The sequence below is a fragment of the Monopterus albus genome, unplaced genomic scaffold (assembly GCF_001952655.1).
Source record: "Monopterus albus unplaced genomic scaffold, M_albus_1.0 scaffold55.1, whole genome shotgun sequence".
NCBI classification, from domain to species: domain Eukaryota; kingdom Metazoa; phylum Chordata; class Actinopteri; order Synbranchiformes; family Synbranchidae; genus Monopterus; species Monopterus albus.
In genome coordinates, this window is record NW_018127935.1 from 477,901 (window position 1) to 503,353 (window position 25,453).

At 42.0% G+C, this 25,453-nt stretch overlaps 2 protein-coding genes across 4 annotated transcripts in view; one reads left to right on the forward strand and one right to left on the reverse strand.

Annotated features, from left to right (window-relative positions):
* nck1b (NCK adaptor protein 1b) overlaps window positions 1–8,709 on the forward strand; it is a 27,327-nt gene extending 18,618 nt beyond the window's left edge. For all 3 annotated transcript variants that reach the window (XM_020602308.1, XM_020602307.1, XM_020602309.1), the window contains 2 exons: window positions 4,075–4,829; window positions 4,931–8,709. In XM_020602308.1, coding sequence (XP_020457964.1) covers window positions 4,075–4,829; window positions 4,931–5,131 — 956 coding nt within the window. In that variant the 3' untranslated portion in view covers window positions 5,132–8,709. The remainder of the gene's footprint in view (window positions 1–4,074; window positions 4,830–4,930) is intronic.
* Window positions 8,710–9,151: 442 nt separating this feature from the next.
* On the reverse strand, window positions 9,152–12,117 carry LOC109961476 (D-beta-hydroxybutyrate dehydrogenase, mitochondrial). The gene is made up of 4 exons (XM_020602310.1): window positions 12,113–12,117; window positions 11,001–11,062; window positions 10,736–10,888; window positions 9,152–10,349 (listed from the first exon to the last, which is right to left on the reverse strand). The coding sequence occupies exons 1-4, from the start codon at window positions 12,115–12,117 to the stop codon at window positions 9,883–9,885; spliced, it is 687 nt and encodes a 228-aa protein (XP_020457966.1). The 3' UTR covers window positions 9,152–9,882.
* Between the last annotated feature and the right edge of the window lie 13,336 nt (window positions 12,118–25,453).

Below are 25,453 nucleotides of genomic sequence, written 5' to 3' on the forward strand. Positions count from 1 at the left end.
GGTTTTTTTTTGTCTTTAATCCATAATCATCAAAATTGAAACAAATAAAGGCTTGAAATATTTCACTTTGTGTGTAGTGAACTAATATAACATACAAGTTTCACTTTTTGAAACAAATTATTGAAATAAATGGACTTTCCCTCGATATTCTATTTTTTTGGCACATACCTGGAAGTTGTCTGACTTTTTCAGACAGCCTGTGGTGTCATAATGTTTAGCCACATAGTAGACTATGCGACTGAGGCTTGTTGTTGCGTCACACGTCTGGTGATTGCCAGTGAAATGATGTTAACATGTTGTGTAAGCAGCCTAGTTAAAATTACAATTAGAATATGACATGTATGGGCCATGTGTGTACTTGGCTGACTACAACCAAATTATAATACATGCTGTATGTGGCTCTACAGTGTTGGCTTTTAAAAAAAAAATTTTTGTCAGATAGCCAGCCATTTTCTTGTTGCTAAACGTGTTCCAGCGCTCATATTCTGTTCAAGGGGGCCGTTCAGACATGGTCAGACAGCCTGACGCAGGGTGTTGTCGTCCACAGAGGAAGAGCCCTGGAATGGAGGGAAGCCAAGGGGTCAAAGGGGCCCTAGCAGACAATGGACAGTCAGCATAGGGAGCCCAGAGTTAAAAACAAAACTATTTCCTGCCTGTCATTGGTAGCCAAACAAACTCCCCGACACTTTCTTCTCCTCCTGTTGCACCTCACCTGTAAATGAAAAGTGAAGTTGTTTTTCGCAGGGGCTTCCAGTAACATAAGTCTCAATACCTGTCATTGTTTGCTGTGGTTTACTGCCATTCATTGCAAAATAATTTCCTTCCTCCTCATCCTTCTCACAAGAAAAGGCATGTGACATTAAAAGACATTAAAAAAAAAATTCAATGTACACTACTCTTTGATTTCTCTTCCGGTCTTATAAGCTTTACCCATGTGACAGCTGAGTAGTGGTATGGTGTGTGGGTTTCAGTGGAAGCATTCAACTGCCACATCTGTGTATAATGACAAGAAGTTGATGCAGCTGCAGTATTTAGTGTTGAGTTCAGGTGGAGAGAGCTAGGAAGTTATTCTATTTTTTTCTGCAGAGTACTTTTACTTCACTCTTTCTGCTACAGTATTTGTGTGCAAATTTGCCACTTTCTATTAATTTACCTGCTACTTAATGTTTATCGAAATTCTGCTCCTACTCACATGGTTGTGTTGTGAAGATGGCAGATCTGGGCAGCATAGTGGCCGGCTGGTTAGATTAGGACTGTCCCAGAACTCTAGTAGCCTTTGTAAAGAACAGCTTTGTTGGAATTTCTACCTTCTTTTTTGCTTCTCCATTCATATTGGCAGTGAGTGAAATTGTGTCAGAAATCTCTGTTCGGCCATAAATCCCAGCTTCAGTCCAACATGTCAGAAGCGCTCAAAAGTCAGTAACCATCAGCTGAGCAGAATGCAGCAGAGGGGCCTTACTTTTCTTAGCACCAGGTTTGTGTGTTTGGTGTGAAAGTAAGATAGGAGTATCTGCTAAACTGTAAAAGGAAGCCTAAACTTAGTTGTACACTACAGTACAGCAACATGGCAGATAGACCCTGGCAGAAGCAGATGCCTTCAGTAACGACCCCCTTATCTTCTACCTGCACCGACAGCCTGCTCTAAACTTGGCTTAGATTGAGCATCTAGTCAAATGCAATGGTTTTGGGTTCTGTGTTGTTGGTTTTTAAAGCAAAACATTCATGTGGCTATAGCAGGAAGCAGCAAGCAGAGCTGTGTTACCTGGCCACAGTTGATCTTCTCATGTGCTGATAAAAGATACTTTACATTTTGCAGGGTTAACCTCTAACTAACCTTTGTTTGGCACTACTCAGATGATTTCCAACTGCAGAAGAGCCAGGCCTGCAACCCGATCCCCACTGTTTAGCCTATATTTGTTTACACTTTGGCAAATTAAGAGCCATCGGATGTACTGGCAACTATCAGTTCATTAGTTTGATAGGCAGGTGTTATGAGGAGCATCTTTCTAGGTGGAAATCTGAGATGATATTTTCATAGAGTGTAAGTAACACTGAATCTAAAATGTGTATCTTATGTCTGTGTTCAGATTTGATCAGATTGACACAAACAGTGGCCAACGGGCATGAAGGGTTTATAAAGTCATCTCATATGCTATTGTTGACTTGTCTATTTTGGCAGTTTCATTTATATGTAAAGTGTGTATATTCAGATCTAGATTTATGGATGTATAGTTTTTATATATGTTTGCAGTTGCAGTTCCTCCTTTTGGGTTGTTAAGAGTGCACAGAGGCATAACTAGACCTAACCACCCCCAGACAGCTCTTAACACCCTGTCTGGAGTTTATAGTTGTGTACAGTGTTGTTCCTGATGACAGGGTCTACTGAGAAGCAGGTTGGCAGGGGACTCTCAGCGCTACCATGAAATTTGTCTGCACTGTTTGAGTCACAAACACATTTCATATTTCAGTAAAGCAGATTTAGTGTGGCGTTGTTGCACATTAGTCATGCGAACACACAACCACCCTCAGCACTGTCCTGAGGACTACACCCTGCCTTCATATATAATTTTATCTCGCTGACTTTTGATTATGTAAACAGCCCTGCGAACGTAATCAGAACTAGTCACTACTTTACTTTGGTTGCTCACTGTGTCTGGTGTCATGTCTGCATTCTCAGCTTTAGTCTTCAGCCTTTCCTATATCATCAGTAAAACCATCAATGCGTGATGATAATGTCATATTGCCTTTTGCACCAACAACCTGCCTTGTTTCCACAGAACAAAATAAAATACAGATAGACTGCTGTCTGGTCTCGTGGAAAGTACAAATAAGCTTTGATCTCACCACTACGTCTTCTCATAGCCATGCACGTTGTTTCGTACAACTGTTAGTGTGCCAGGCTGCCAAGTGGAAATTCTTTTTCCAGTAATGACAACAGACCTGCCAAAGCTTGGCCTCTGGGCTCCATAACCCAGGAAGAGGATAAAGGACCTGGTAAACCCCTTTCAGTTTAAACATGGTGCCACGGAATGCACGTCTTATGCCAGTGCATTGCCTGCATGCGTGATAAAATCCGCTCTATGGTTATTCCCAGGGAATGCAAAGGAAAAGCCAGTTCGCTGCTAAACCCCTGCTGATAAAGCCTTGATAAATATTCTCTTACTCATCACCACACTACTCTGACATCGAACGGTCAGCTCAGTGGAGAACTTGTGCAGTCTGTTGGGAGGAAAGGCAGGTAGAGAGAGTGCTGGCAGGAACGGGTTAGTGTAAGCAAGGCTGCATGTGCCAGGGGGTGATTAGCAACAGTGAAATGTGGCTGAACCTTTTTGCTTCGAGTACTTGAACAAAGTAGTATACTTTTTTTTTTTAGTTTTCAGTCGATTTCTAGGCCCATGCCAAAACAAGTTTTTAATCCCACATAGATTGTTTTCAGCTATTACTACATTATTTCATAAGTACCTACGGTATGATATTTAGCCCTACTTTCAGCACAACCTCCTAATGCTTATTATTACTGCCTGGTATTTGTGTGGGATTCTTTTTCTCCTCCTGTAAATTTTCAGAGGTGTTTTTTATTGGAGAGTGTGTGGTTTTTGTTTTTCTGTTCAGACATGTTCTGCATGAGTTAATGTGTGTGTGTGTGTGTGTGAAAATTGGAATTTCAGGGACTTTTGCTTTAGTAAAATTATGACTTAAGTTTTTAATATACTGAAGAAGACCTAAAGGACCTAATGACAGGATATAGGTTGCCTTGTAATTAAGTTTTTAACCTTGTTCACTAGTGCAGAATCTTAGGATAACTATGTCCATACGGAGTCGCATCGCAGTGGCAGCAGGTTCAGCTAGGTAGCCCAGGTATCTCTCTCCCTTGCAACATTTTCCAGATCCTCCTGGTTGAACCCAAGGTGTTTCCAGGCTAGATGAGATGTATAGTCTCTCCAGTGTATTCTGGAGGGGGGTCCATTTTTCCTAATCTAGGCAAGATGACATGATAATTATGCTTTGTTTCTGCAAATATTTAAACTTCTCCTTGATTTTTAAACATTTCGTTTTTTTTATTTTTTGGTCTAGGAATTGGGAAGGTAAAGAGCAGAAAGGGTGGAATGAGAGACACAGCCTCCAATGCCGACACGGACATGTATGCCGATAATGGCGAGCGGCTGTACGACCTCAACCTGCCCGCCCTGGTCAAGTTCAGCTACGCAGCGGAGCGTGAGGACGAGTTGTCTCTGGTGAAAGGCACACGGGTTGTGGTGATGGAGAAATGCAGCGACGGCTGGTGGCGTGGCAGCTACAACGGACAGTGTGGCTGGTTTCCCTCTAACTATGTGACAGAGGACATGGATGGCATGGCAGGAGGAGGGGGCACAGGTGGCTTTGGAGACCCAGCTGGATCATTAACAGAGAAGCTAGCAGCTGTGATGAACATCACTGCAAATGGAAACAGAGTGCTGCACACGGTTCAGGCACTCTACCCTTTCAGCTCAGGCAATGATGAGGAGCTGAACTTTGAGAAGGGCGAGGTGATGGAGGTCGTGGAGAAGCCTGAGAATGACCCTGAGTGGTGGAAGTGCCGCAAAGCAGATGGACAGCTGGGCTTGGTGCCTAAAAACTATGTCACTGTGCTGGACTCCACCTCCCATAAACCCACAGCAGGGCCTGCTGGGCCACCCACACCTGACTGTGACTACATCTCGCCCTCAGGCATTGGGCGCTTTGCGGGGATGGAGTGGTACTACGGAAAGGTGACACGCCACCAGGCAGAGGTGGCCCTCAACCAGAGAGGCATAGAGGGAGACTTCCTCATCCGAGACAGCGAGTCTTCGGTCAGCAGCCTGCATCTGTTCATGAAACAACTGTTGTTTGTAGTTGCCTTGAAACACTATCTTAGCTGATAATAACGTCATATTTCATTTTCTTTTCACAGCCGAATGATTTCTCCATCTCCCTGAAGGCTCAGAGCAAGAACAAGCATTTCAAAGTGCAGCTGAAGGAAAACCTTTACTGCATTGGACAGCGCAAGTTCAACTCTATGGAAGAGCTTGTTGAACACTACAAAAAGGCCCCCATCTTCACGAGTGAGCAGGGCGACAAACTATACCTGATCAAGGCCCTTGCTGCTTCCTGATCCCTCTGTGTCACCCAAACACACACTCCCACACAGACACACACCTCCGTGTTTTTAACTGCATCCATATATATATACACACACAAAGACACTTAGGCCAGAGCACACGCTAACATTTAAATTCCAAGCCTGAGGACTTAATACACCATCAAGACCAGATTTGGTAGCATTCCAAGAGGATGTATGGAAGCAAAATCATGGGACAGTCTTGGAGGAGTTGGGGAGGAAGATGAAAAGACTATGAACTCCTGAGAGCTAACTACAGACCTTTCCATCACTATTTTAAATTATCCAGATATGTTAGGTCATAGGCGATGCTATGTATTTCCATCTTGGTATCTATTAGAGTTGCATTTAGTTTCTTTTGTTAATATGTAATAGCCAGTTGTTTATTTCTCTGTCACGCAAGCCTTTTTTCTAAGTCTAGCGTAGAGGTCATTTCATCTTGTTCTTTACGGTTGTGGACACAGTAATCCACAACCTCTGCTAACTGCTAATCACAAATAAAAATCAAGTGACCAAAATGTATTTATTGAGACAACTAGTATCATGGTTATAGCGAGTGGGATATCGCAATAGTGTTTCTCAAACTAGAAATTCAACAATTCCTTTTGTACAACAACTGCTCATGACTTCACAATCAAACTAGTGTCCTCACACCCTCACTGTATCTCTGAAGAGAGGCATGGACAGTTTATTCATGTGTCTGAAGGTGGTATGAAAAGTTAAAAGGTATTTTCTGTAATAGTCTGGAGACTTCCACAGTGCAGCACAGACCCTCGCCCCATGCTGGAGTGTCTCTGATCCTCCTAGTGTTGCCAAAGCTGGGTCTGTGGAGCTGTAACAGGAAACAAAGAGCCAGTCCAGGCAGTCCAGAGGATGTCACTTCCCCTGAATTAGCCACTGCTGGAGGTAATGGAGGAGTAAAAGGTCACCCAGGGGCTGTGTTTGTGTGGCTGCGGAGCATATACACGACTAGTCAAATCTCTGGGCAAACTTTCCCACTCAGTTCAATGGAAAAGTGTGTCCAAACTTTTGGCTAGTAGTGTACATTGAGCTAAAGCACCCTCTTCCTCAAGGAGGCCAGAGGATTTTCAGAAAACAGTGATTTCAAACTGAATACTGCTGAAAGAAAAGCAAACTGTTTTAAATGCTTTAATGTTTTGTTTGATATTTGGTCATTTATTTTCATATCTAATGTCTACACTTAGAGCAATTTTAAGTGTTGGTAAAGCCTGAGAAACACAGCTTGTTTTAACAAATGTATGGTCAAGGTCAACTTCAGTGCATCTAAATGTTTTCAGCAGAACACTTGGTTTATAATGGGCTCTAGTGAATGAGTGGTCACTGAGGGAATATTGACCAAGTACTGTTTGATTGCTGGGGGGCAGCTAGAACTGGTGCCTGCAACCAAAGCTGCAGCAGCTTTGGCTGACAGAGGGCCACTCTAGCAGTGGGCTCAGGGAGATGAGGATGATGATGATTAGTTTTCCAGCCATGGCCAGTTAGGCCCGAATGCAGACAATGAGAGTGGAAGAGGGATTTCAGAGAGGAGAAATGGAAAAATGGATCCTTACAAAAACAAAAGCAGTGAATCAGGATCTATGGAGGAGACTTGGAAAATCAGTCCCACTGGGTGAGAGTATCTGGAATACTGCTCCCAGTCATATTTGGGCGGGGGAAAAGAATGGAGCTCAACGCTGATGTATCATAGTGGAGAATGAAAGGTTTTGGATGGGAGTATTTTATTTAAGGTCTAGTAAGTTTATGTGTGAAAAGTCAGTCATGTCACAAAGAGCTGAAACGTGAACATTTTCTCTTCTCCTTTCACCAGGCGATTGTCGGAGCTGTTCATACTAGAACTGTGTGACAGTGAGATTTCTCTTTAAACCATAAATTATCAACATTGAAACAATTACCTTTACATTTGATTTATGCAGGATTAAAATGGCATGGTCTAAGTTTAAACCCATAGTACCAGGCGATCTGCAATTATCTGTATTATACAAACAGTTTTTAGAAAAGGCAGCATTCCAGAATGAAAGCCTCTGTTAGGCTCAAACAGATTTCTGACTACATCTGAGTGTAAATCACAGCATCTTTATCATGTGATTTGAGTAACTTGTTGACTCTTAGGTACCAAATCTGTAAAGATTTATTTAAACTTCACACATTACCATTATTTCAGTGTGTGCAGGATATTAGTGCCTGTACTTTGACTTTATCTGGCTGCATCACTTAAATATAAATTTGAGTTGTAGGATCCTGTTGCATGTTGCACCAAATCCCTGGCTGTTGAATTTGTGCCATGTTCTTTTTAAACACTTTACGTGAGACAGTGTTTGCCTGCAGTCTATCAACTGCTTCCAGTTTTTTATGTCTTCTGAAATTTCTTCCCTGAGTTCAGTTCTACAAAATCTGCAATATTACGCAGAATGCAAGTGACAAACACCAATGCAAAGTGCCCTATTTTGAGGGATTTAGGAGATTTTAATGTGCCTTCTAAGCTTTCTGTCAACCAAAGGTTTAGTGTTCCTTTTTTTTTTTTTTTTATCCAGTTCTTCCCACTTCTTGTCATCACTGTGTACTATTTGGTTAAAACTTTGCATGTGCGTTAGTTGGGTCTGAATAGTGGGCGATGTGTTGGGGCTTATAAAAACACCTTTACTGAGGTGGGATTGTCCTTTAGTGCCCTTTCTGTTGCTGAAAATGTCAGTTTTTTTGTGATGCATAAAATGCCCATTAGTTGGTATTGTGTGTAGTTTCAAAGTGACCTTACCCTAGCTGATCTCATCGAGTATAACTTAAGTGAACAGTGATACATGTACAGTATAAAATACGTGCTGATGTTCATTTAGAAACCTAACCCCAGGTGTGATGTAATCATGACCTAAATCTCATGTATGATCACCTCAAGTAACGGTATCACATGTTGTTGGTGTAAAGAATGTCATGGTTTCCAAGGGAATAGTTCTTATGTCCGTATGTATTTCACATAGTGTAAGACACTCACCTTTGCAGTTTAGCAGCTAAAGTGTTAAAAAAAAAATCCTCAATACGTTTGACTTTATATTCCGATACAGAAATACAGTATCTCCCTGCTTAGATATTAACTGGGATTTGTTTCATTTACACCAGTGGAGGCTGCATGAGTAGAGCCTTCTGGTTTTAAATCTGCTTAAAAAGACACTGAAGTCAGTTGTGACAGATATTATCAAGAGATTGACTATCTAATCATTTTTTATGATCAAGAACTACAGCGCAGCAGGAACTGTTTCTCGACTACAAAACAAGCCCAAGTGAATCTTGACATTTAAAAGATTTCTTGATAATATTTAGAGCAAATGGTCCATGTTTAGCTTTGGTGCTTTTGTACTGCATATATTTCTCTGGTGTCTTTGTCACACAAGACTTGATCTGTATGAGAGACAGTGTAGAAAACAGGTGTATAATGATACAGGCAGTGCTGTGAAGGTTTGTCACGTTCTTAATTCTTCACGGAAGGGAGATTGTCTTCAGATGTAATAATTTAGAAGTTTATTAGTGTTCAAAAGATGTAATAAACAGTCTGAAAGTGATTACGTCTACCCTGCAGTGTTTGGCCCCTTCTCCTCTCCTCTCCTCTCCTCTCCCCACTTTCATGGTGCACCTTGCGGAGTGATTACGTCTACCCTGCAGTGTTTGAATACTCTTGAATGATTTATTAAATGCTGATATTTCCACTTTTTGTTCTTTAGATACAATTTTACTGAATTACAAAATTCACCAAATAAAAAGTTTTAGGCCAACTGTTTGTCTACAACTTTATGAATACTAGATTTTTTCCCTGTTCTTTGTTTTCCCTTTGTTATAATGTAGTTTAAACCAGGACATTAACTAACAGACAGCAGATGACTTGTGCATGAGGACAAGAGTGTATGGTGTTTGTGTGCCACCTGGTGGTCATTTGTATCATTACAGTTATTGGCACCACCGAGGCCAATCTGAAAAAAGATCTTAAAACACAATCTTATATTGGTCCCTTTATTTCAAAGCATTCAAACTTTCAAAATAAGATTCAGTCACATCATTCCATATACAAAATACTTCCCTTCAAGGAGAGACGGACAGCCTTTTTGTTCAAGCATCCCCATTTATCAATCAACCTCACTGTCGAAGTAGCATGCAAGATGTCATGGAGGATAGGAATGTGGGCTTATGGTGTTATGTAACTTTAGGGCAGGTTGAGCCAAATCTCACCACAGTCTTACAGCAGCTGAGCCTTGGTTTGTTCCTGCGTCAGCCACAACAGAATAGCATGAGCCTTCCCGTCAACTCTACCAGCTTTGGTTCTTGTGCCAGTGGGACCCCAGAAGATTCCCATAAGGCAAAAGTATCAGGAAAAAGATATAGGGGAACAAACACTAACATATTTTTAACACCACAGCAAGCAAAGAAGATGCAGTGTTTAAGGCCTTGAGTAGCCCTGCTGATAATACAACGCAAAGTAGTTACTACTTATCAGTGATTATATCTGTATAGATAAAAGCCATGGTCTTTGACATACATACAAAAATCAAAGTGCAATAACATATATATAAAGTTAGAAAACACATTAAAGTTTGATAAGTAAATAATTTCAAGTGCTGAGAAATACATAGCAGAAACCCTCCTCAGGAAAAGTCTGCAGATCTGCATAGTGCTATGTAGTTGAAAAGTAGACTGGTACTGTGATCTGAGTGAAATGGAGGGAGCTAACACAGGAACGCATTTTAGAAGTAGAGTAAGTCGGATATGGCGCCAGGCAGGTGGGTCATCAGCTGCACTCTGATCCACCAGTGAGGCTCCATGGGGTTGTACCGTGTGTAAGGACGCTTGGACACGATGGCGTCAGTGATGTCATCAAGAACAGGAGCCATATCCTTCTGTCCGGTGCTGCAGTAAGAGCCCACCAGAGTCATGTGGTGCTCAAAGTGGGCTTTCCCATAATCCTCCTTCACAACTGAGGGTGCTTCGTTCCACAGTTTGTTGGCAGTGGCTGCCACAGTGTCGCGAGTCAGGATGTCGGTGGCCACGATGAAGTTCCCTGGTTCGATTACAGACACTTTCACACCCCAGGCCTTCATCTCATAGCGAAGGCAATCAGAAAAAGCCTCCACACCGTATTTAGAGACACAGTAAGGTGAGCGCATTATATTCCCCATCCTCCCATACATGCTGGACATGTTCACAATGCGGCCTGCAGTCAGTCAGATAAAAAGTGTCAGAAATGTGTAAAAGATTTGATACTTTTCTGCATCCAATCCTCTATAGATGCCTCTCTGTAAATAGTAAATGAAAAGGTTTAAGCATCACAACCAGCAATAGAATGATGTAAAAGGAAATTAAGGATCTGTGGTGCAGCTTAACTCTCAGACTGTTAATCCCCCAGGTCCGTAGTTTGACTGTCTTCAGAGACATAACAGAACTACATCACTGCTTCTTGATGAGTCACATGTTGCCATCTTATTAAAAGCAGTGCACCTCATTGCTGGTCTGAACGCTATTTAACTTGTGTTAATATGTGATAAAATGATAATGTCTAATATTCAGTTGGACATGTTTTTTTTTTTTATAGTGGTTTACCTTTGGCCCTGCGGATTAATGGAAGAACAGCTTTGGTGACCCTGATCACGCCCCACAGGTTGACCTCTGACACCTGTTTGTAGGTGTCTATGGAGGTAAACTCCACTTCTCCAAATGTTGACATGCCAGCATTATTCACCACAGCCCACAGACCTGGGTCATGAACAGTGAGACAAAGTCACAAAAAATTCCCTGAATGAATGAGCACTGATGTTCTTTTATCTGAGTGAGTGAAGACAGGTGCTAATGCAGTTTTCTTATTTACCTCTTTCAGAGTCCTCAAGGTTGTCTTTAATATATTCCACAGCCTGGTTCACCTGCTCCTCGCTGCAAAGGTCCAGTTGGACTACCTTCTAGCGATCTGAATGAAATTCCTCCAGCTCCTTTGCACCCTTTCCACCTTTATCCTACACAGATTACAGGTCTTCTCAGTTACTTCAACTCATGTTAACATAAAATGCCATCATAGCTTTGAAAAATATGCTTAAAAGTATGCAGATGATGGGAAACAAACAATACAGCTCAAGAAATACAATACAGCTATGTTCATTTATGAAAGCAAAGCTTTATTTTGACACATACAACAAAGTTTTGTTTGGACTGCTGTGTACGTACACATCGCTAATCCCAGGCAATTTGGGGGATTCAGTGTCTTGAGCAAGAACAATTCAACATGTGGACTACCAGCACTGAGATTTGAACCCTCAACCTTCTGGTTGGGACACAACTGCTCTACCCACTGCACCACTGTCACTCCACTCCCACTTCCATCAGCTGTCTTGTTCCATGCATGGGTTGCATATCAGACAGATGAATAACATGCCCTTTTTTACATACTCTTTGTTTCTTTTTGCACTCTCAGTAGTTTGAGTAGGTTTGTGGGATACAGTTTCTTGTTGTTTCTTCCTGTTTGTGTGGAGGAAGAGACGGGTGCTGGAGTCTTGAAGTGGTCTTTTATTTTTGGGGGTTCGGGTATCTGTGGTTGTCTGTCACAATGTCAGTCCCACCATGTGGGATTCTTGTGTGGTTTAGTTGTTGCTCAGTGACATCAGTTTGTGCTTGTATCCTCCCTTTGGTGGGTGTAACTGAATTGATATTGTGTGTAAGTGTACTTGTTATGTTTGAGACTTCTGCACATGAACTGACAACCATGCTGTTGAAGTGCCACCTGCTGGCACATCACTGCTAGCTCCACTGTTCACGTGGTTAAGGCTTCAAACACTACTGCTCAGTTACTCACTGTCTTTTCTTTTGTTACAGACTCCTGACGCAGTTGACAACATGCAGTCCACTGATGACGGCTCCAGCAGAATGTAAACAGGCTTTGTGAAAAGTAGAAGTCACAAAAATGTGTGCTGTTACTTCATTTTATTCTACGTCATCATCCCAGATATCCTCTACTCCAAACCTACCCAGCCCACTGTGCCTGCCCCCACACATATTAAAGCATATTTTTCAGGAGAGGGTCAGACCCCAATTTTACCACATTATTTCCTGTTGTGTGGTTTTAGTTTCTTTCATTACCACATCCAAAAGCAGCACAGACCTCCAGTGTTTTCTACTCTGTGAAGTGGCCAGAACTTCTCCTGCGGTGGTGGGAGAGACAACAAGAAAACACTCTGGATGTATTTGAAACAATAGACTGAAATGTCATGACAAATACATCAGATGTGCATGGAATGATAAAGAGTTCTGTAAATAATGTGTTTCGTCTTTTCTACATTTTCTTTTCGCTCTGCCTCCTGAGCCACAAGTGTAAATGGTCTTATACTTGTTGGTCTTATACTTGTATGACCATTTAAACCAAGCCAACCACTCTGTATTATTAGCAAATGAGTCAACATATGAATGTGACCAAATCACAGGGTGATACCTGACTGCTCTACTCTGAAATGAAAGGGTGACTACAGATTAATACAGAAAATCACAAAAAATTCCCTGAATGAGCACTGATGTTCTTTTATCTGAGTGAGTGAAGACAGGTGCTAATGCAGTTTTCTTATTTACCTCTTTCAGAGTCCTCAAGGTTGTCTTTAATATATTCCACAGCCTGGTTCACCTGCTCCTCGCTGCAAAGGTCCAGTTGGACTACCTTCTAGCGATCTGAATGAAATTCCTCCAGCTCCTTTGCACCCTTTCCACCTTTATCCTACACAGATTACAGGTCTTCTCAGTTACTTCAACTCATGTTAACATAAAATGCCATCATAGCTTTGAAAAATATGCTTAAAAGTATGCAGATGATGGGAAACAAACAATACAGCTGAGGAAATACAATACAGCTATGTTCATTTATGAAAGCAAAGCTTTATTTTGACACATACAACAAAGTTTTGTTTGGACTGCTGTGTACGTACACATCGCTAATCCCAGGCAATTTGGGGGATTCAGTGTCTTGAGCAAGAACAATTCAACATGTGGACTACCAGCACTGAGATTTGAACCCTCAACCTTCTGGTTGGGACACAACTGCTCTACCCACTGCACCACTGTCACTCCACTCCCACTTCCATCAGCTGTCTTGTTCCATGCATGGGTTGCATATCAGACAGATGAATAACATGCCCTTTTTTACATACTCTTTGTTTCTTTTTGCACTCTCAGTAGTTTGAGTAGGTTTGTGGGATACAGTTTCTTGTTGTTTCTTCCTGTTTGTGTGGAGGAAGAGACGGGTGCTGGAGTCTTGAAGTGGTCTTTTATTTTTGGGGGTTCGGGTATCTGTGGTTGTCTGTCACAATGTCAGTCCCACCATGTGGGATTCTTGTGTGGTTTAGTTGTTGCTCAGTGACATCAGTTTGTGCTTGTATCCTCCCTTTGGTGGGTGTAACTGAATTGATATTGTGTGTAAGTGTACTTGTTATGTTTGAGACTTCTGCACATGAACTGACAAACATGCTGTTGAAGTGCCACCTGCTGGCACATCACTGCTAGCTCCACTGTTCACGTGGTTAAGGCTTCAAACACTACTGCTCAGTTACTCACTGTCTTTTCTTTTGTTACAGACTCCTGACGCAGTTGACAACATGCAGTCCACTGATGACGGCTCCAGCAGAATGTAAACAGGCTTTGTGAAAAGTAGAAGTCACAAAAATGTGTGCTGTTACTTCATTTTATTCTACGTCATCATCCCAGATATCCTCTACTCCAAACCTACCCAGCCCACTGTGCCTGCCCCCACACATATTAAAGCATATTTTTCAGGAGAGGGTCAGACCCCAATTTTACCACATTATTTCCTGTTGTGTGGTTTTAGTTTCTTTCATTACCACATCCAAAAGCAGCACAGACCTCCAGTGTTTTCTACTCTGTGAAGTGGCCAGAACTTCTCCTGCGGTGGTGGGAGAGACAACAAGAAAACACTCTGGATGTATTTGAAACAATAGACTGAAATGTCATGACAAATACATCAGATGTGCATGGAATGATAAAGAGTTCTGTAAATAATGTGTTTCGTCTTTTCTACATTTTCTTTTCGCTCTGCCTCCTGAGCCACAAGTGTAAATGGTCTTATACTTGTTGGTCTTATACTTGTATGACCATTTAAACCAAGCCAACCACTCTGTATTATTAGCAAATGAGTCAACATATGAATGTGACCAAATCACAGGGTGATACCTGACTGCTCTACTCTGAAATGAAAGGGTGACTACAGATTAATACAGAAACGGTACAGCCCCTGGTAACCACTGTAAGAAGTCTACTGAAATAGATATTTATTAGGGCTGCACGATAAATAATTTGTGTGATTTAGATCCCTGTGCAGTCTCAGAAACCAGTAAACGTTCTAAATGCGTGCCTATACAGCAGGTGGATAGCTCGGTGGTTTCTGTAAAGTTGGGGAAGAATAGTCTGTAAAAGAAAGAGAGAGGGGGGATTCAGAGGATCACAGGTTCGAATCCAGTGCTGCCAAAAATGAAACTGGGCATAGCATTCGTCTAAGAAAGGACAGACGGTGACCTGACAGACAGACAGGCAAGAGATGGAAGCGAGAGGACAAGAGTAAAACTACCGGATGATTTTCTCATTACCTGGTGAATGCAGAGTTTACTGCTGTGTAACGGGAGATTTCTGAAAATAAATGCTTTGTGATGACATGTTTATCTCTCTCAAAAAGTGTTATACAGAGGTGTGCAAGATTGCTAACAGCATGTTGGCATTCTTCTTCTTCTAATGGTGTTTATTGGAGGTTTTCAAGCCAACCTAAGGTGCAGTACCGCCACCTGCTGGTATGTTAGCATTCGCTGTAATAGTGTTGCTTTGTGTTTACACGCGCAGTAGGTGGATTTTGATTCGTCTAGGCAAAGCCAGGTTATCGGTTTTCTTGTTACCAGTGTCTACGCTAAGCTAACATGCTGCAAGCTCAAGCTACAGATGTCTTTTCATCCACCTCATAGCAGGAACATGAATATGTATTCTCAAAAGTTCAAGCTATTTTTGTCTTTTTCGCTCATGAAAGAGTCTGTAAAGTTCTGTTAATCAAATAAAGAACTTGTTTGGATTAGTTTCTCACAAAGTCCAAATTAATATTGCTTACCAAAGTCTTGTCCATGTTGATTATGAGTATTGGTTCTTGAATGGAAAGCTTGATAGTCGCACCTTGTGTAATATTTGTCTTTGTTTTTTTTTTTTGTTTTTTTTTTTTGTTTTGTTTTTTTTGTAGTTGCTGTCTCTGTGCCAAACCTCTCATTCATTCCAAACGCTGGCAGTGGAGTGACTGCAGTGTGACACAAACTGCTGGTCACCGGCGCCTGAGATTACATTTCTTGATAATCAGGGAAACAACATCAGTGCTGAAGATGCAAGGAGAGATCAAGATTCCACGGGATGTTTCAGAGTCACGAAGCGAGTGACTGTCCCGGCTGCCACGGAGAGGCTAACTTCTGTTAACTAACTTCTAACTTCATGGCTTTAATGCTTTGTCTAGACCCACATTACATAAATCAATTTTGTCCTGTATTGGTACATGTTAGAATATCAGATTTTATAAATTCATCCTCCTCTTTTATCCGGGCTCAGCGGCGGCTTTGCGCATGCGCGATTGATTATCAGTCTGGACGTGGGGCGGTGTGGGTCTCCTCTCTGCTCTGACTGCAGCTGGAACTGCTGCGCGAGGCTACTGTGAAAGTTTTCGGACGGGGGGTTCATGATGGTCCATGGAGGTTGTGAGTAAAACTGTGCACGTACATTCATAATTAGTTTTGGCTTGCTTTGCAAGTGAAAGGGTCACTCAGTTTGAGACCACCACGCACAAAAGCATGGACTCAGGCCTGCAACGGGGTTTGTTTATTTCAAGGACTTTTAATTAGCAGAGTGAGAGTGTGTGTGTGTGATGTGTTTGTTGATATTTGTGATTTTGGTGAAGATCAAATCACAGGTAATGGCCAATTTATGCAGAAAACCAAGAAATTGAAAATAGTGGCAGTACTTTTTCTTGTGACCATATGACCCAAACTTAGCTAATACTTTTAAAAATCAGATAAATAAAATTAAATACACTATAACCATAAAAAAAAATGTTTGAACCCTGGTGAAAAATTCACAAGCTACTCGGCATTAATTCAAATTATAGGCATATAAGATAGTTACAATGAACTCCACCATTAGCATCAGCATTTTGAAACATTCTTTTGCAGATTGTGCTTTGGTTGTCTCTGCAAAGAGTTTTTCATTTTTAACAGCAGTCTGTGCACTGACTTTGGTTGACACAGCTGGCTGTAGTGCAGGTGGAACATTCAATCCACTGACACCTGGGTTTCTAAAACAGGAAGCCTTCTTCTGAGTTTGAATCCTCTGATTCTTGCCCTTCTGTGCTTGCTGTAGGCAGGTCTCTTGGTCAGCCGCCTGTTGGAAATGAAAAGTTTTCCAGGGGTTGACAGGCTGTGGCTTTTGGTCTGCCTGGCTGGCTGCTTCTTCGGTAGACTGCTTCACACTGTCTGCTGGTACCACAGATAGCTCTTGTATGACATTTTGGCCCCTGTCATAGTCAGATTCTGCAGACACATTGCCTAAGTGAAGGGGTACATCTGCCTTCATCATCTTGTCTTCTTAGGCATATCTGGATGAATTTACTCCCCTTATTCCTGTCCTGACTGATGAGGTGTTTAAGGGTAATTCTGCCTTTTCTGCTTATGACATTGTCTTGTACCTGCTGTTTAACATCTGTGTCATTGCGCTGCAGACAGGTCTTCTGGTCAGCCACCCATTGGAAATTCATATTCCTGGGGTTAACAGGCCACAGCCAGCTTGGAGGCATTTTGTCCTCCTGGTAGACTGCTTTATTGGTACACTGGGGTTTTACCTTCTTTGCTGGTACCACAGATGACTTTTTTTGTGGCAGGCTGGTCACTGTCAGAGAAGTCTGACTGTCCACTGTCACTGACAAGCTCTTCAGAGTCGTTGTCGGAGTGGAAGACTTTATCTCCCTCATTCTTGTCCTGCACAATGTATTCTTTTCTTCTTTTCGGTGTGTCAAAGAATTCATTGCCTTCGTTCCCAGCCTGCCTGGTGTGTTTTTTAACAGTAATTCTGTTTTCTCCACTTTTTCTTCTGTTGCAATTAGGCATTTTAACAAGATTTGTTATCTCTCGCTCACTGTGTGATTTGGTCTGATAATCTTCCAACTGCTCTGGTGCTCACTGTGCAATTTGGTTTGCTGTAAAGTTTAGTCTGCTGTAGTGTGGTCTGATGTAGAGTTTGGTAGAGTTTTCTAACAGCTGATGCGTTCAGAGATCACAGGCAAGTGTCTTTGGAATGCACGTCATAGGAAAATGGTTGTTATTGGATACCACACATACACGCACATGCACGCATATTTAAACTCATTATTTAAACATGGGAAATATATTGTCATAGTTTTCTATGAACTGAAAATAAAAATGGCGGTGTGGGATTACACTGCTCAACCAGTGTGCATGAGAAAACTCATTCTCTACATTCAGCACTGTTAATGCTGTATTATTTAAAGGACTGAAATATTTGGCTGAATACAGTCCTTTGCTAGTTTATTTGTACACTGTCATACACGGATTTCATATCTGATTAAACAGTCAGTTTTTTCTTCAATAAAGCTATTACAACTATAAATCTGTCTTGTTCTGCTCTCTTGGTTCTTCACTGTACTCCAGCATGATGCACATCTGGGAAAATGGTCCCCCTGAAATAAAAATATTCATACATAAACATGGAGAACACCTTGAAATATTTTCTGGGATTAAGCCACAAGTTGTTTTTACAGAAAGTGTCATTAAACAGTCTCTTACCTCAATGTCCTCATGAGGGAGTCGTCCCATGTATTCACAGCTGTGGCTCTAGCAGCCTGGCTATGAGGAGAAAGACACAATGGACCTAGTTATTTTGTTCTGTAAAGAAAAACTGTGTGGAGCACATTCCACTGAAGCATGCAATCAAATTAAGATGTGCAGTGTTTTAAGTATCATACAAATATTCAACAAGGTTGACTGTAGTAAAGGTTTTGAAATGACTGAAAACCCAAATTAGGCTTCATAGTAGTAGTTACTCCTGCTTTTCAGGCTGCATGTGGGTTTTCAGTCATTTAAAGTGCACAGAAGAATTAAACATTTTAATTATTCACATATTAAATGTTAACATCAAAACGAGACTGCATGGAGTACCTGGATGGAACGTCAGGTTTCTTTGCAGTTTCAAGGAGAAACCTCAGAGCCATGGATGCCTTGTTTTTGGCCATTTGGAGGATCAGGATTTGTGACAAAAAGATGCGCTGTGTTTTAGGTATTATACAAATATTCTACAAGTTTTGAGAATTAGGCTTCATAGTAGTTACTCCTGCTTTTCAGACATGTGGGTTTTCAGTCATTTTAAGTGCACAGAAGAATTAAATGTTTATATCAAAAGCAAAACAAGACTGCAAGACCTGGATGGAAAGTTGGGATTCTTTGCAGCTTCAAGGAGAAACCTCAGAGCCATGGATGCCTGGTTTTTGGCCGTTTGAAGGATCAGGATGTGTGACAAGACATTTAGGGATAACTCAATCGGCTACTCAAAGTTGCTTACACGTTTTATCAACTTGATGTGTTTCACCTGAGAGTGATGAAGGTCAATCACTATGTTATGACAATGTTTGCCATAAACATTACAGATAGAACACTGGAAGTTTTTACTAAAGCTTCATTATCATACAGTAAGTGAAACTGTTACACTACAGTTTGTTCTGACCCTGTGTACAAACATGGTGGATACAAATGCTGAGTGAAAGCACTAATACAGATGTGCACACCTTACAGCTGCTGTCTTAAAACGCCATATATAGGAAGTTTGTCAGTGGATGTACAAGATATTTTTTTAAAAAGCAGGGGATCTTGTGTCTTCTCTAACTTCTGATCTCTTATCTTCTCCGACCTCTCTAACCTCCTTCCTTACCTCTACCACAGGTAACCCTCTGCTTTCTTCATCACGCCTTCATCTCTCCTCTACCCTGTTTCCAGCTTATATTATGTCTTATATTACCTGTCGGAAAAGCGACAACCTTCTCTGTCTTCAATCTTCGATTGTGAGGAGGATGCTATCTCCCCCTGACTCTGGTGTCATGGCTCCCCCAGCCTTGGCTTTCATGATGTACCTCACAGCATTAAGGGGCCGAAGGACCCACGGTGCATGTATGTGCATGTATGTGGCTGTAACTATGGACGTGTGTAACTATGTTAAAAGAATCAATAAAGAATGAACTTTCCAATATCCACGTCTGTCTGTTCATCACACCTTTCTCCGTGTTACCTCCTCTAGGAGCTTATTGTCCATCTTGCTGCTTTCAGAGACTCCACTACCAGGAGGTTCTTAGTCTTAGTCATGATCTTCAGTCTCAGGCTTTTGTAGACTGTCGGAAAATCATCAGTAGTTTCTTTCATTACAACATCCAAAAGTAACACAAACTTGTGGTGCTTCCTACTCTGGGATAATGACCAATAGCAGAAGTCAGGTAAAGTTCCGGAGGTGTCATTGTGGATCGGGCCGATTGGCGCAGTGGGTAACACCGCTGACTGCTGGCCCGACAGGTCGCGGTTCATTTCTCTGTTAAGGCATAATAGCTTGTTTTGTGAGGATTTTGATCCTTGTGCAATGACTTTAGGTGATAAGAGGAGTCAGTAAACGTTCCGAATGTTTCCTTGTATGCAAGCGGATGGCGCAGTGGTTAACGCCACAGACTGTGGTACGGCAGACCGTGGGTTCGAGCCTGTTCGCTGAGCTACATACACAACAAAAACGATGCAGTTCAGTGTGGGGATGTCATCCTCCACGGCAGGTCGGTGTCCGCAGCCGGAAATGGAAAATGAAGTGTGTGCATAGGAGGTAGCGGTCCTTCCTCCTCCGCAATGAAAGCACTAATACAGATGTGCACACCTTACAGCTGCTGTCTTAAAACGCCATATATAGGAAGTTTGTCAGTGGATGTACAAGATATTTTTTTAAAAAGCAGGGGATCTTGTGTCTTCTCTAACTTCTGATCTCTTATCTTCTCCGACCTCTCTAACCTCCTTCCTTACCTCTACCACAGGTAACCCTCTGCTTTCTTCATCACGCCTTCATCTCTCCTCTACCCTGTTTCCAGCTTATATTATGTCTTATATTACCTGTCGGAAAAGCGACAACCTTCTCTGTCTTCAATCTTCGATTGTGAGGAGGATGCTATCTCCCCCTGACTCTGGTGTCATGGCTCCCCCAGCCTTGGCTTTCATGATGTACCTCACAGCATTAAGGGGCCGAAGGACCCACGGTGCATGTATGTGCATGTATGTGGCTGTAACTATGGACGTGTGTAACTATGTTAAAAGAATCAATAAAGAATGAACTTTCCAATATCCACGTCTGTCTGTTCATCACACCTTTCTCCGTGTTACCTCCTCTAGGAGCTTATTGTCCATCTTGCTGCTTTCAGAGACTCCACTACCAGGAGGTTCTTAGTCTTAGTCATGATCTTCAGTCTCAGGCTTTTGTAGACTGTCGGAAAATCATCAGTAGTTTCTTTCATTACAACATCCAAAAGTAACACAAACTTGTGGTGCTTCCTACTCTGGGATAATGACCAATAGCAGAAGTCAGGTAAAGTTCCGGAGGTGTCATTGTGGATCGGGCCGATTGGCGCAGTGGGTAACACCGCTGACTGCTGGCCCGACAGGTCGCGGTTCATTTCCCTGTTAAGGCATAATAGCTTGTTTTGTGAGGATTTTGATCCTTGTGCAATGACTTTAGGTGATAAGAGGAGTCAGTAAACGTTCCGAATGTGTCCTTGTATGCAAGCGGATGGCGCAGTGGTTAACGCCACAGACTGTGGTACGGCAGACCGTGGGTTCGAGCCTGTTCGCTGAGCTACATACACAACAAAAACGATGCAGTTCAGTGTGGGGATGTCATCCTCCACGGCAGGTCGGTGTCCGCAGCCGGAAATGGAAAATGAAGTGTGTGCATAGGAGGTAGCGGTCCTTCCTCCTCCGCAATAAGAGAAGGGGAAGGTACTTTTTTTTTCTAAAAAGAGCTAAACAAAAAAGTCTTTTCTTACTCTCTCACTAACCCCTCTTCTATCCTCCGCTTCCCCACATTTTCCTCACCCCTTCTCCTCTCCTTCATGGTGCAGGTGCCCCAACCGTGAACGCCCACCGGTGCTCGTCATGCTTTTGGAAGTATCTATGCTCGGTGAACTGGCATGAACCCACGACCTGCCGTACCACAGTCAGTGGCCTTAACCATTGTACCAGTCGCCTGCTTACTGGAACATCTTCGGAACTTTTACTGGCTCCTGTTATCGGTTAATGTGATTGCACATACGTTAAAATCACACTGACAAAACAAGGTACAGTGTCTTGACAGGGGAGGCAAACCCGGACCTACCATTCTGCAGTCAGTGGCTTTAATCACTGTTCTAACACATGTTTAGAACTTTTCCTGGCTTCTGCTATTGGTCTGCATGGAGTACAAAATACCGGAGGTCTGGCTGCTTTTGGATGTTGTAGTGAAAGAGACTGTTGTTGATTTTCCGACAACATAGAAAAAGCCTGAGATTGAAGGTCATGACTAAGAACCTCCGTGGCCACTGAGTGGAGTGTCTTCGCCTTACACACGGGTAACCTGTCACTTTTTCCTTTTGACTTCTAAATAAGTCTGCAACTAATAATAATGTTGAGAAAACAATCTCATCGCAAGTTCCACTTAGCAGCTTTTCTGGAGCTTTCGATCAAATCATACGGCCTCATTTGTCATGGAGCATTTGAAAGCTTTTTGTCCATGCTGGCACAATGTGAAGAAATAACTTAGGACAGGGACACATCTGGCCCAGCTGTCAATACAAGCTTTTGCTCCTTTGACAGTTTGATGTTTCTTTAACTGGCACAGCAGAACCAGCTCCAGTCCTTTGGCCTCTGGATACATGATTAAGTTAAAGCTGTAGAAACCTGCAGTCCCTGTCTCTTATCCACCTGTTTACACTCTTCAGGTATCATGAATGGATGAAGCGTCCTGAGCTGCAGCATCTGACCACCTCAGAGCCACTGGAACAGGAGTACGACATGCAGGGGAGCTGGGGGGAAGATGATGACAGTAAGACTTCTTCTGCAGTAAATGTACACACAGAACATGCTCTTATACGTCCTCTAAAGCAGTTGTTATAAATCTGAAGGCTTGTCAGACTTAGCCTTAGATTTTTTCATGTGAATAACTGGACACCTTGATTTCTCTGAAAACTCCTTGAAACCCCTCTTTATTCATACTAGAGGTAACATGGAGAAAGGCATGATGAACAGATAGACATAGATATTGGAAAGTTAATTCTTTATTAATTCTGTTCCATAGTTACATCCACATGCAGTACACACATGCACATGTGCTATATCCCAGGAAGTCACCTAAATCAAGGAGAAGCATAACCATGAACTTTATTACAAGTATTATCAAAAATACATGGAACTTGACTCAAGTCCAACGGCCCCCGATGTGCACAGCGGTAAAACAAAATAAATACAAAATATATACAAGTTCAAGAGTGCAGTAGCACAGGGGAAGAAACTGTCCTTGTGTCTGGTCGTCTTGGCGTACAGTGACCTGTAGCACCGTCCAGAGGGGAGGAGCTCAAACTGATTGTGTCCAGGGTGTGAGGGGTCTGCAGAAATCCTTTCTGCCCTCCTTCTGACCTGTGAGGTGTACAGATCCTCCGTGGAGGACAGGCTGGCACCAATGATTTTCTCCACAGTCCTGACTGTTCCTGTCCTGATTGTTTGCCAAGCCAAACCACACAGAGATGGAGGTGCAGAGAACGGACTCGATGAATCAGCAGTTCCTGAGGCAGAGAATCACAACTTCAATGTACTTTTCAAACAGTATGATTGAATCTCATTCTTGATATATCTTCTTCCGTCCTATTCCTAGTACTTCCTCTCATTTCTCCTATGTTCCTTCAGATACTGTAACAGAATCGACCCTTGCCCATAGTTCTTGCCATTTCTCTTTCATTTTCCTGCATTAGCAGGATAGTGAACGTACTATAGTTGTTCCACCTAACCTACACAGTGCAGTGTTATGTTGTACCAGCCTCACTGTCAGCGACATGTTGCTCATCAGTTATTGTCCAAATCAAATTTTGCCCTTTCAGTTTTGCCTGAGTTGTTTTGTTGGTTTCTGACTGGGAGTAAATCTGCTGGTTTTTTTCCCCTCAGTTAAATAGGCCTTAAATGGGTCCAGACCTGGAGGGGGACAGAGAACTTTTTAAACTTGAATTTTCTTGTACCACATTAGTTTTTCTAAATTTGAATATTTGTTTTTATAAATTATTTATATCCTGTCTTCCAAACTGACACACGTGTTTGAGTTTTATTCAGACGGAGGCTCTTTTGGTTGAATTTAACTTTATTTGGCAGAAAAACTTCTAGGACCTGAAACCAGCAATGGAAGAAATACTCAGATTGTTTGTTTAAGCAGTAATACCACTCTGTACAAATAGCACGTCATACAAAATGGTGGGAGTTGATGTGCTTCACTAAAGCAATAAACTAAATCCTGCTGCAAGAAGCAGAAACATTTGCATTAGCATAAAATCAAAGCTGTGACAACACACGCTCTTCAATTGTCTGTAGTGAAATTCATGTCAACACAACTAAGACCCTTTAGAAAGCGCCAAGTCTCGTGATTTTCAGCTGTTCGACGTTTTAGGGTCCACATATCATCATATCAGCCGTTTTCATTTTCCAGCAGTAACGCTGCAGCGCACACATCAGAACATTCGTCTTTCAGTCGTCTGTAGCCAAGATGTGGCCACAGCAGTGGACAGAACTCACCCAAACATTAGTCCAGCAAACATACTGTCTAGTAGAAAACGTCAAACCGGAGTAACTGGCTGCGTTTTCGATCAGGCTCACTGCTAATGCTAAACTATGGCAGATTTGTTTGTTTCTGTTGTTGTTGTTGTTGTTGGTGTTGTTCTTGTTCTTGTTCTTGTTCTTGCTCTTCTTCGTCTTCGTCTTCTTTTTTCTTCTTCAGCTGTTTTTAATGGCAGTTGGCAAACAGCTTTAGGTGCATTACCGCCACCTTCTAGACTGGAGTGTGGATCAGAACGGCCTACTCGTACCATATTAAAATAACCTCACTCACTTCACATTCTGTTGTCTTACTTAGCCCTGTACTCTCTACAAACTGAAGAAGTGCTCTGTTTACTAGTGATGGACTCTACAAACAGAAGAAGTGCTCTGTTTACTAGTGATGGGTAATCGAGGCTTTGTTGAAGCTTAGACACAGAATTCAAAAAATGGTTCATTACTTGAGGCTTCAATGACACAGTGCTCGGGTAGGACATCTAGTGGTCAATAAAATGAAGTGCAATCGAGACGTGTCATTTATTGGTCATTTATTTGGGATTTGATTCGCCATGCACATTTGACTACAATACACGGTTGTATGGTTTAAGGTGACACAATAAAATATTAAATAAACATGAACTCATGCTGAAGACCATGTTTCTTATTTGGTATGTCTGATTGCAGTAGGCTATATATATATATACATACTTAGCCTGACATTTTGTGCTATGAATTATATCCTAAAACAAGCCTAAATAGCCCATAGCTTAAAAGATGTTAAACAGTGGGTGTTCAGTAGGCTAGATGGCTAATGTGATCTCATTTCACATGTTTAATTGATGAGCTAAGTAACACAGCTCTGTTGGGAATCAAACCCACACATTGTTGCAAGAGTGTGGTTTACATGATGCACTACAAGTTCCAATCACATTACTTCACCTATTTGAGTAAAGTTAGCTACTACACTCCATGAACCTCCAACTCCCACCAATGTGCATGTTACAGTGTTTACATCAACTGTTTTCATTTGCTCTGACTATCATGGTTTAGTAATGTTATAGAATCTTTAGTACTGAGCGCAACACTTTCAAACCATATCTCTGTCGACTCAGTCTCTATTTGCTTCGAAGCCTCAGCTCAGCTCTCCCAAAGAGACAAGACAACCAAACCAGTGACAGGGTTTCCATACTGAATGAAGCAGGAAAGTGGTTCATACGTCACTAGTCACATGACCAAACCACACCTCAGCACAATGGTCTGAAACAACTGCTTCATGAGCTACTGCGCATGTGTTAAAGCCTCGGTGTCAGAGGACCATCATTATGCACATGCACGTGTTAAAAGAGTTACATTATACAAGTTAAGTCAATTCCTGTTGTCAAAATAACTCAAATATGTATCAATA